The following is an 11,929-nucleotide window of genomic DNA, read 5'->3' on the forward strand; positions in this document are numbered from 1 at the left end:
CTCACCACATTGCTCACTGCCCACAACCTTCCTGTTCCCAAAATGGCGACTTTCCCACCACCACCCACCACCTCATCTTCAATTTTGTCTTAAAAGTTGCAAAACATATGGCGACAATAATTGTTCAAAGGGATGGAGGAAGAAGGGCTGGAATATTTAACCGAAGGTTCAAGGTATGAGATGGATGAGGGGAAAGCACAGCTGCGAGATTCACTCATACAGAGGAAAAGCCATGCAGTCTCCATCTCCTGACCTTCCCTGTCATTGAGGGAGAGGCTGGCAGGGCAAAGGTGAAAACATGTTCTTACCTTCGCTGCAGTCCTTCCCGCGAAAGCCAGTTTGGGAGCAATCACACACAGCCTGGTCATTGAGCACAGAGCAGACGCCTCCATTGAGGCAAACGTCATCCCTGGCGCACAGGTGGCTCTGTTCGTCATCCAGCCGCACTTCTTGACTCTCCACAGGCGAGGACTGTGTGTAGTTGACCCTTACATCTGTTATCCAACCCTTGAAGGGCTCCCGGTCCTTCACCGAGGAGAGTGTTACTTTTAGAGTAGCTGAACGCAGCTCAGGAGGCAACCCTCCGAGAAAGAGGCCGCTGAAGACAGTCATGTCCCGTCGCTTGGATTTCACTTCCACCCACTTAGCCTCAGTCTGGTCGATTAGTAGCGTCGTGTTCTTAAAATTGCGGCGGACAACCACTGTGTGCCACAGGTTGTCGTTAACAGCCATGTCGGAGAGCAAGATGGCGGGTTCGGCACAGAAGATGGAGAAGCTGAGCTGGAGCCTCCCGCCTTGCGTCAGGATTAACTCCAAGAAGTCACAGAAGCCCTCGTCGTCAAAGTAAAGGACCAGGCCACTGGAACTGCGGGTCTTCATGTTGAAGCTCATTTCACTCTCGCAGCAGGCATTCCATTTAGGGAAACGAGTCCACTGGCCCTCTGCCCCTGGGAATTCCAGGCTGCTGCCAAGCTCGGCCCAGCATCCCAGGAGAAGGGCCATCCATAATAGGAGGCAACCTCCACGCCTGAGGAGCACAGGCCCCATTCTTCGTGGGGTGGGGTGGGGGAGAGGGGGGAGAGGAGGGGGGAGTGGTGGGGGGGGGGTTGAAGCAGACAGGGTAAAATCTTTCCAGGAACCCCTCACACTAGATAAGTTAACTCTTGCTTTCCTAATGTTCTGGGGAGGAATAGTGGAGTTGCCTCTCCCAGTAGGAGAGGCTCAGGGGAGGTGCACCCAATATGTAAATCCCTCCTCCCTTCAAAAAAAAAGAAGAAGAAGACGAAAAAGCAAAAAGCAAAATGAATGAAAGAGAATATTTTCAAGCACAAGCAAATGTGCAACTTTGACGGGGCTGTAAAAAAATGACTTTAGAAATAAAAGGCACTGGTAGATGCTATTCGGTCATCTGCTTGGCTTTCGAAGGAGATGTCTAAGGATGGAAGAGTCAGCAGAAATTTTTACCATCAAACACCCATGTCACCAAGTTGGAAAGGAGATGGGATGATGTTCAGAGGGGAGAAGGCCAACAAGCCACCCAGAAAACCTTCTCCAAAGATCCACAGGCCCACTGAGACTCGATCAATATCCCAGCACACATGGAGGAATCAGTATCCAAGCGTGTGTAGAAGTCATGTTACCCGATAGCTGTATTTCCCCAGGATTCTCCCTCACCTTTCGCTGCAAGCAATTGCCGGATTACAATCCAGTCTTCTCAAGGCTGATCCTCTCATCAGATCATGGTCTGCTCACCATGCAACAGATCAGGAGGAGATTCCCAATGGAGCTGAAATCCGGACACTGTCATGAAGCTCAGAAGCTACTTGAAATGCAAAGCTTCACAGCTCCTGTATTGTTTTGGGGTTTTGTTTTCCTTGAGCAAGGCCCAAACTATGAAGATCCTGGTATTTGATCGTTGGGGGGTTTTGCGCTGTGCTCTTTTCAAAATAAAAAAACCATCTGTGAAGATATAAAACAAAAGACAAGTACATTTCAAAACCACAAATGAAAAGTAAAACGAGCCTGTAAAAAGGGTGAGGGTAACCACAGATTTAAATGTAACCAGAGGCAAGTGCAGGCTCTCTTGCTACAATAAAGCTAAAGCTTCATGCTTTATGCCCTATGCTGGGGGGGGGGGGGGCGGGGGAGTTTCTTGTGATGAATTCCATTCAAGTTAACTCCATTAGTCACTGTTTTAAATGCCCAAGTCTGTTTGCAGCAGTAATTTTTTGGACTGGAAAAATCATTGGAAAAGCCTTTTTCATGTACAGAGCTTGTTATGGCAGAAAGGGGCATTTAAATATGTTACTTATGTTTACAGCCATTTGGGCATCTTCAAACATAATTCATTACAGAAATAAACCTACGCCTACTATCCTCCATTCAGTGATGTTATTGCATGCTGTGAACCTGCTTATTTCCCCCCAGTGTTCTTAAATTCATGAAAATGGGACAAGATCACAACAAGGCCAAACAGACGGTGAATTACCATAGTTGTTGCATTCCTTGCTAGAAGTAGGATTGTGTTTGTTATGTCTATAATATTTCTTGGAATCTTTTAACTGTTGAAATTTTACATTATTGCAAAGGGGGGAGAAGCTGTATGATACAGCTAGATTGCTGTATCATACAGAACACAGTTCAGCCATCCTCTGCTATTACTCTTTTAGGACCAGTGGTGTCTTCCAGACCCCAGCTCTCAATATCCCTGGCTATTTGTCATGATGGCTGAGGCTGATGGGAATTGTGGTCCAGGAACACCTGAAGGGGAACACATTGGCTACCTCTGCTTAAGGTAAAGGCCAAAGCCCTGTTCACATAAGCCTCATCTTGGAATTAATTTGTGCGTGCGTGCGAGTGTTTGTGTGTGGTGTGGCTAAAGCAGTTTGCATGTTTTAAGAAATACATCTCCCCCACCACTGCCTTGAACTCTCCCAGTTGTATATTTAACTTAATGGATAATACATATTCACTGATAGCTTTTCTATCGTAAATCTGTGTCCCACTTTAGCAGCACAAGCTGTCATCCAGCAGAACTCAGGCACATGCAATAGCAACACCCCCCCTCAAAAAAAGCCTCAAAGTAGAAGTAACACCAGAGCACAACCTCCCCTAGACTATCAAATGTCATTTTCTTTCTTGATGTGCCTTCAGCAAATTTCACCCACTGGCATCCCTAATTTGCATTCTATTGCACAGCAACCAGGAGCATTCCAATGTTGTGCCAATCAGGTGGGAAGCTGAGGAGAAAGGGAATAGCCTGATATTGTGCAGTGATTGGTAGGAAGCAGTATCTTGCAATTGTTGGTACAGTTTTCTATTTCAGAAAATGTTGGAATGAACAGTGCAGTGGTTTAGTAAATATAAATAATTTCAATCAGTTGCCAAGGTGCTTGACGCATGTTAATGCCTTGTCTAAGTTCAAGATGGAGGGAGCCAATATTCTGTAATTTCTCAGGACATGTTTCTGTTTAATTTTTGCTTTTCAAATCTTGCTTTGCGCATTTTTATACTTTGCGATTTCAAAGGAACAAAAGAGGAAACGGACAGCAGTAGCACTATGTAAGTCTTGGCACATTTGTAATTTATTATGTTGTTGTTGTTGTTGTAGTTGTTGTTGTAGTTGTTGTTGTTTTATTAAGTTTATATACTGCCCTTCATCCAAAGAACATGTTTAAGAACATAATAATGTGGTTTTCACAAGGTCAGACCATTGTAAAGTGAGTATTGTACCACTGACTAGAACTCACTTTCCAGTGTTTCAGATTACTTTTTCCTCATCCTAATGGGAGACTGAATGAATCTGGAACTTTCTGCGTGCAAATAATGTTCTTTATCACTGAGCTATGGATCAGTTTATATATCCCTGTATGAGTAAATGGGATCACTTGGTAACAGCTACACAAATCAAGAATAGGGCTTCATTTTATAATTGCTTGGAGTGAGCTCTATATGAGGAGAGGGAAAGAAGTGTCTTTGTTGGGACTGAAATGCCCCTCTCAATAAGGTATTCCTTTATGAAGGGATGTGGACAGTGCATTAATATGTGAAGCTGTGTGGTAGAAATGCAACTGTTCAATTAAATTAGAATGCATTTAGGGTGCTGTTTCCAAATGCATTCTGGAACCCACTAAATATGGCCATACCTTCCAACATTTCACAGATGAAAACAGGAGCGTGCTTCTAACATCCCAGTTCTAACTCAGTGACCCTAGTCATTGCTCTGCCATTGCCCATCTGTCAAGTGCTCCTTGTATCAGCTAGTCTGCTTTAGCCTATCCTCCACTGAATGAGACCCAAAATGTGGCATCTAACAATGCAACCATGGGCAAAATGACAGGCAGCACGTTGCATGCTTACTATCAGTGCTCATTAATGATCATAATCAATAATTATATGCATGTGAACTAGAGAAGAGGTGCATCATTGCACAGTCCACTTTTGATACTGGGTCTGAAGTGTGCACAGAGGTAGGTGGAACTCTGAAGAATGCAAACCTGAGTACCTCATGCTAGCAAAATGCTGGGATGCAGGGCCAGCCCTACCATTGGGGGTAGGGGATACTGCAATTTATGAGAGGTGCTTGACCCCACCACTATTCCTTTAGAAATAAATAAAGCTCCCCTTTGCCCTTCTATTATCTACCACCACCGCTCCTTTAGAACCCCCTTTTGTGGGGCTGACAGGGCTGTTTGTACCACACCACCTGCCTCCACCTCACCTGCAACCCACAGCCCTCAGGTGTTGTGAGGGATGTATCCCAGTCACCAGCATCTTTTTAGGTTGCCAGTCCAGCCAGCTTCTTTAAGCAGAAGGGGGGGGGCACCGTGCCACATGCCTCAGGCGGCAAATTGTCTTGGGTCTACTCTGTGAGCAAGGCATCCCCCAAGGCAAAAACAAAAATGGGCGGAATAGGGGGCAAGGATTGGTCAAGGTTTATCACGGATAATCCTTCATAAATAAGGAAAGGGGAAGCGCTTTAACGGTTGTGGGTTGTTGTGTTTCCAGCGCGTGTTGGGGGTGGTTGTGGTTTGGTCAGCGCTGCTCAACTTGAGGGAAATTTCTAAGGATTTGCTGAGTTAAGAATTTGAACTGGAATACAAAAAGGGGAGGTGAGAGGAGGTCTGGGAAATAAGTGAATGGAAATATGTATTGGAAATTATACTTGTTTTGTTCTTTTTTTCCTTTTAACTGTGTATTTTTGTTATTTTTTGTTATTTTTTGTGCATTTTTGTTTTTTTGTTGGCTTTTTGTAGTAATTTGGAAATTCTAATAAATATCTTAAAAACAACAACAACTTGAGGGAAATTTCTTGGGCCCGAGACTGAGGGTCTTTTTCCACGCAGGCGCAGACGGCCTTGCGCGCGTTTGTGTGGACCCTTTCGGCAATAGCCGAGCACGGCCAGAACAGCAGCAGCAAAAGCCGCTCTTCACCTCCTGGGGCAAGAGCCAACCCCGCCGAGACTTCGACGGAAGACGCAGCCAGCAGGCCCTTCCCCACCTGGAGAGAGGCTCTGAGGCAGCAAGCGCCGCCAGCTGCCCCGGCCAGCCAGGTGTCTCTCCCCGCTGCCCGGAGGGCTGGCTGGGAAGGAGGCGCCACAATTTATGGCACCGCATTGAGCGTCCGCTGGCTCCTTCGTCCTCCCTCAGCCTCCTTCTGGCGCTCCCACACGCAGCAGCGGCGGAGGCAGCAAGCAGCTGCGCCCCGCCTCGCTCCGCCTTCCTCTTGCCCGGCAGCGTGCGCGCCAGGCTCGGAGGCCGCCGGTGCCTTGGCAATCTCGGCGCCTTGGCTGAAGGCAGGTGCGGGAAAGGGAAAAGGAAAGGAGCCCGGCTCTCCTTGGCTCTCCACAGCCCAGGCGCCGGCGGCGCACCCGCCTTCCCCCCAGTGGCGTAGCGTGGGTTGTCAGCACCCGGGGCAAGGCAAGTAATTTGCGCCCCCTAACCCGTGGATTTGCGCCCCCTAACCCGTGGATTTGCCCTAACCCCAGATGTTGCGCCCGGTGCGGCCGGCCCCCCCTGCACCCCCCACGCTACGCCACTGCTTCCCCCGGGAAAAGAGAAGGAAGGAGGGGAAAGGAAGCGTCGTGCGTCTCCGTGCGCTTCGCGGTGTGTGTGTGTTTTGGAGAGCAGTGGCGCGCGCCTGTCTTTGGCCGAAAGTATCCCGGGGAAAGGGGTGGGGATCTATCGAGCCTGCGGCCGGGGAAAAAAAGGATGCATGATGCGAGAGAGTGGACGGGATTCCTCCTCCAGCAGGTCTGGGGAAACGAAGGCGAATCGCCAGAACAGAAAGCATCTGGCTCCGCGCGCTGCTGGTGCCTCTCATTGGCCGGAGCTCTCCAAGGTCCCGCGCATCGCTTTCTCAGCTCTGCTTCACTAGACGCTTTTTAACTGCAAGCCTCCGACCCGCAAGCGGAAACCTTCCGCGCGCAAAAACACACACACACACATGTGCGCTCTAGCTCGCTCCCCAAGAGTGTGGGTGTGCGCTGGATGCGACATACGCCGAGCCTGGAGCCTGGGTGTTGTTGTGCTTTATGCATGCAAAGCATGTGCTCTGCCCCTGAGCTGTGGCCCTTCTCGCAAAAATAAAAGGGGCTCTCGTCTTTTGCATGTTAGGTAGGGCCCATCCTCTGACCAGCAGGAGTTCTCAATGGGCCCAGCTAACCAGAGATCCTTGGAACCGGAGACGCCAAGAATCCAAACCCGCATGCAAACCGTGCACTCTGCCTGTAAACCCTTCCTGGAAATGTGGGTGTGCTCAGTGAAAATTGCTAAAGGAAAGGAGGCCAGGCAATGAATATGTATCTGTGTTGGGATGCGAGGTGGGGGTGGGATAGTTCATTAATTACAGGAAACAGCTTCTTGAATGAGAGCTAATGAATTTGAAGGAGGATAACCTGTGTACGAGCTGGAGGGATTTTTTTACTTGACCCAATGTTTCACGGTTGCGATGGGAGGTGGTGGTGGGGGGAACAGAATTGCAGAGCATAGCTGCAGGAAGGGGTTCATTTGTACAGATGCAGGTGTGTGCCAGGGAGAGAGAGAAAGAATCGCATGGAAGGGCTGTGGGGGTTTTGTGTGGCAGAGTAAGCAAAGGGGAGAGAATGCATCGATTTCGGGTGTTACAAAGAACTGCGGAAGGAACTGATTGTCTGCCTCACTCCCATTAGTGAAAAGAGGCTCTGTATGGAGAGAGAGAGAGAGAGAGAGAGCCTTCCATCCACAGCAGTGAGCATCATAAGAGACATTTGGATAAGGAGTTGACTGTGCAAAAATAAAAAATAAAAGAGAGGAGGCAACCGAGGGTGTGATCATATCTACGACATGAGGTGTCATGATGGCGAGGGAGCAGGAACTGGCATTGGGGGGGGGGGAGAGAATGAGCACCCCCAAGGAGTATGTGGAAAGTGTGTTGTGTTGTTCGGTGGGTAAACTGCAGAGGTGATAAAGTGCATGTGAGAGAGGAATCATGTACACAAGGCGACAGTGTGTCGTCATTAAATGTGCAACTTATTGCAGCCGCCGTTGTGATGGGTGAACACAAGGGATTACTGCAAGTGTAAGAAACAGAAGGGGATTTTTAATTTTTTTTGGGGGGGTGGGGGTCTCCCTGTGCCTTACTAAGACTGAAATGCATTTGCTGCAAGTGATGAGGAAAGTGTGTGTGTATGTGTGCTTGTAGATTTGCATTTCTGTGTCTACAGGTTTGGAGATGAAAGGTGAACACCTGAAGAGAGCAGCAATGTGTGTAAAGTGGGGGGGGGGGCTGTTGCTGAGGCCACTGTGAGAAGTTGATCATCTGTGCGCCCAATGGCATATACGGTATGCATAGACAGGGAATGGAAATCTCCCAGAGATATTATGTTTTCCAAAAGTTCCTGGAGCCACAGCCATCCAGTCTGTGGCTTGGAGGAGAGTTTTTGTTTCTCTCCTTGTCCGCATTTCATATAATCTTTAGAGAACGGCTATTGGCAGGGGTGGTGAAGGTGCAAATCCAAAAAAAAAGGAGAGATGGATGAGCTGTAGCTATGAATAGGTAATTGTCTGTATGATTTAAGAGTTAAAATGCTCTCAGAAAGGAGTCTCCTCTGTTCTGTGGTTGTGAGTTTATGTGGTTAATATTAGTATTTTTTTGGGGGGGGGGAATCATGTCTGTCCATCTCAAGGGGAAAGGCTATTGCTGGATTGACCATACATATGGGAAGGGTAGGAGCTGTGCCAGTGGGGAGGAAAAGGTGACCAGCTGTGTTGCTGGAAGACCAGACAAGGCTGTATGTGCTTGTCTGAACACACAAAATAGACCTAAGAGCCAGGAGTGAATAGCAGAGTGGTCCCTACAAGTGTCAGCAGGAGAGAGACATTGAGCTAAGGAGATCCCTCTTCAACATCCTTCTTAGATGAAATTGATGGCCAGCCCCTTTCCTTCTTCTCTCCCTCTCTCCCCCTCCCACCCCACTCTCTCTGTGCTGCCCCCCTCCTCATGCATGCATATATATATATATATATATATATATATAATGCCAAAACAGCAGCAAATAAAAAATAAATAAATAGCCACTTGCTTATTTATTATGGCTGATACAATGATAAACAGCACCGACTGTCTAGTCATTTGCAAAACAAGTGAAGCAGATATATATAATGGAAGATGGACTGCTGATTTAACAGGCATGCTTTTAAAGTGGGCTCTCAGACCTTTTAAATATATAAAGAAAGAGAGAGAGAGATTAAAACCTTTTTGTCCTTTCCCCCCTCCATTTAATAAGGTGGGGATACAGTGTTGCACCGCTCATCAATAAATGCAACGCCCTCCTCTAAGAAAAAAAAATACCTGATCGGGGTTTTTAAAAATTAAAATCACGTTTTGGTCACAGGTGCCCCCAACTGAGCTATTAAAACAAGGGCGGAGGAGCGGGGGGGGGGGGGGTGAAGAAGGGAAGGAGACTTAAAGCAAGGGAGACTGATATGACAATAAATCCTTAATAAATAGCAGGTCATTTTGGCACATACAGTCTTGGCAGCGTCCTGCTGTTATAAGTGTCCATAGGATTTTCTCCGGGTGCGGGCAAGACCTGGAGAGCACACGAATGGTAGACTCAAATAAATAAAAAAACGGGGAGCTCGGGGTGGAGGTGTGGGGGACACACACAAAAACAACCTTTGCTGCAGCCAAAGAGAGCAGCGCTTTAGTTCAAAAGCGAAATCCTTAACACCACCATTATTTGTATTTATTTATGGTTACTTAGCGCCCCCTCCCCCATTTTCGTATATCCCTACCTACTTACTTCCTAGCATCGAATCCTTTCTTTGGCTACTAAGGGGGAAAACACGGGATTATTTTCCTTTTTTCCTCTACCAAGGAAGGCTGCAGATACATATATAGATATATACATACGGATAAAATCCAAAATAAGGCACCAACAAGGCTAAGAGCAGTTTCTTCTAACCCATTAGGTAGGCAAAGGGGAGGCAATAGGGAGAACACCCCCCCCAAGCTCTCTCGAACGGATCTCCATCAAAAACGTCCCAAAATGCCAACCTTTCGTCAAACCACCCTGCCAGCTTCCCACCCGCTCCCCGAAACGCTCCTTATTCCCATTGCCCCATCTCCTTCCAACGTAGGTGTGCTGGGAGGAAGGAAGGTGGCTGGGGGGGGGGGGAGTGGGGGGGGAGGAAAGAGACACGCAAGAAGAGGATCAATTCCCACCCTCCCCTCTCCCCCCCCCATCCGCGAGTCTCCAAAACGCCAGCGAGACCTGCCTCCCCTCCCTCCCTTTCTCTCCCCCCCTACCCCACCCCCGATCGCGAATAAATCACCACCGGCAGCCTTTCAACTTCCTAACCAGCCACCATCGCGCCGAGATCGTCTACCTCTTGCTTCCCCCCCCCCCCAAAAAAAAAAAAAAAATTGAGGAAAACGCCGCACGCCAAGCCGGAGCGCCTTCTCGCGCCTTCTCCTGCCTCCTCGACGGACCAGAGCGTCCCTAACCCGGGTCCTTAACCCCCGCAGCCTCCCCGATCTCCTCCGCTGCCGCCGCCGCCACCACCTGTCCCCTCCCCAAGCCAGCTATTTACCTGCACGGCTGTTCCTTTCCGCTCGCAAGGACGGCTCTCGAGGCATGTGTTGGCCAAAGAGAATTTCCCTTAGGTTCCTTTTCTCTTTCTCTCTCTCTCTCCCTTTCCTTCTCTTCTTCTTCCTTCCTCCCTTCCCTCCTCTCCCTCCCCTGAATAAGGCAGGATCGGCGGGGGTGGGGGGAGAGAGAGAGAGAGAGAGAAAGAGACGAAGCAGGGGGTAGAAAGGGAGGGGGGGTCTTTAAAAAAAAAAAAAAAAGTGCCGTCCGTTGCCTTTTCAGCAGCGTCAGGCTCCGGCTTCTCCCTATCTCGCAGAACCGGGGAGGAGAGGCAAGCGAAAAGGAGGGCTGGCGGGGGCCCACGTGACCGCCTGGTTGCTGTCTGTCTGCAAGAGGAGGGAGGAGCCGTCCTCTCTGCAGCATCGTGGACAGTAGCCGCTCCCTCCTTCCTTCCTTCCCTCCCTCTTTCCACGGCAGCCTCCATCTCTCCATCACAGCCAGGCTGGAGCAAAAGGGGAGAGACAGGTCCGCGCTTCATCTTCTGCGGGGTGGGGGGTGGGGGTCTTGGGAGCGGGGGACGCAGGGTAGAACGAAATGCAATTTATAGATTGGATCCAAAACAGCCCCTTTGTTCCTTTTTTTCCCCTCTCTCTTTTTTGCACCAAATTCTGATCTTCTCTTCAAAGCCGGTGACGTGATCGTGCTTTCTAACACGCCCCCTCCCCGAGCCTTTTCCACAGCAGGGATCCTGTATATAGAGATGTGTCCTGCTGCTGCAGGTTCCCCCCCACCCCCAGAAAATGGAAACCTCGTGGAGCTTTGCCTAGCGGTCGGTGGGTAGCAGAGGATGGGAACTGAGGATGCACCCCCCCCCAATATTCCCCGCCTTCAGACCGGCTCTGGGTTTCCACAAGAGGCACGCAGGCACGCACCCTCCCGTTACACACACAGCCCTGTTGTATTTATGTATGGATCAAGGCAAACATGCAACTTTATTTACAGAAAGAAAAGATGAAGACGCAAAGTGGACCTTTTTTACGCAGGGATGTTGAATGTTCCAGCACGTGCTCAGACAGCATTTGTATTTGTGTGTGTGTGAGTGAGTGAGTGAGAGAGAGAAGTTTCCCTGCAACTCAATGGATTAATGTTATAGATGGAACCACCTTCTCTTGTGTCTTCTGCCAGGAGAATCAGTAGAAAGCCAAGTGAGAGATGAGAATAAGAAGAGCTCTGCTGTAAAGTCTACCTAAAGGTAAAGGGACCCCTGACCATTAGGTCTATTCACGACCGACTCTGGGGTTGCAGCACTCATCTCGCTTTATTGGCCGAGGGAGCTTCCGGGTCATGTGGCCAGCATGACTAAGCTGCTTCTGGCGAACCAGAGCAGCGCACAGAAACGCCATTTACCTTCCCGCCGGAGTGGTACCTATTTATCTACTTGCACTTTGACGTGCTTTCAAACTGCTAGGTTGGCAGGAGCAGGGACCGAACAATGGGAGCTCACCCCATCACGGGGATTCGAACCACCGACCTTCTGATCGGCAAGTCCTAGGCTCTGTGGTTTAACCCACAGCGCCACCTGCATCCCCAAAGTCTACCTAGTTCACCCTTATCACCAGTCAGACAGATACCTTTGGGGACCTCTGACAAGAAAGACATGAAGGCACCAGTAATCTTCTGTCGCCTGCCTCCAAAATCTGGTACTTCGAGAAGTATACTGCCTCTGAATGTGATGGTTCTATTGAACTAGCATGGCTAACAGCCTATCAGCTATGAATATGCCTCATTTTAAAACCCAGCTAATGGCTGGGGTGCTTGTCAGCTTTTGATGTGCAAAGGACTAGCCCTTTGGCTGCATC

The 11,929-nt window shown here is 49.0% G+C and overlaps 1 protein-coding gene across 30 annotated transcripts in view; it reads right to left on the bottom strand.

Annotated features, from left to right (window-relative positions):
- Positions 1–10,393, bottom strand: part of NRXN1 (neurexin 1) — a 1,006,781-nt gene extending 996,388 nt beyond the window's left edge. For 29 of the 30 annotated variants that reach the window (XM_081854480.1, XM_081854477.1, XM_081854473.1 and 26 more), the window contains exons 1-2: positions 10,075–10,393; positions 309–1,959 (exon numbers count right to left, since the gene is read on the bottom strand). In XM_081854480.1, the coding sequence (XP_081710606.1) occupies positions 309–1,047 (739 nt within the window). In that variant the 5' untranslated portion in view covers positions 1,048–1,959; positions 10,075–10,393. The remainder of the gene's footprint in view (positions 1–308; positions 1,960–10,074) is intronic. The other variant, XM_081854479.1, reaches the window with a different exon arrangement.
- Between the last annotated feature and the right edge of the window lie 1,536 nt (positions 10,394–11,929).

This window comes from Podarcis erhardii (genome assembly GCF_964252035.2).
Source record: "Podarcis erhardii genome assembly, chromosome: 3".
Taxonomy (NCBI): domain Eukaryota; kingdom Metazoa; phylum Chordata; class Lepidosauria; order Squamata; family Lacertidae; genus Podarcis; species Podarcis erhardii.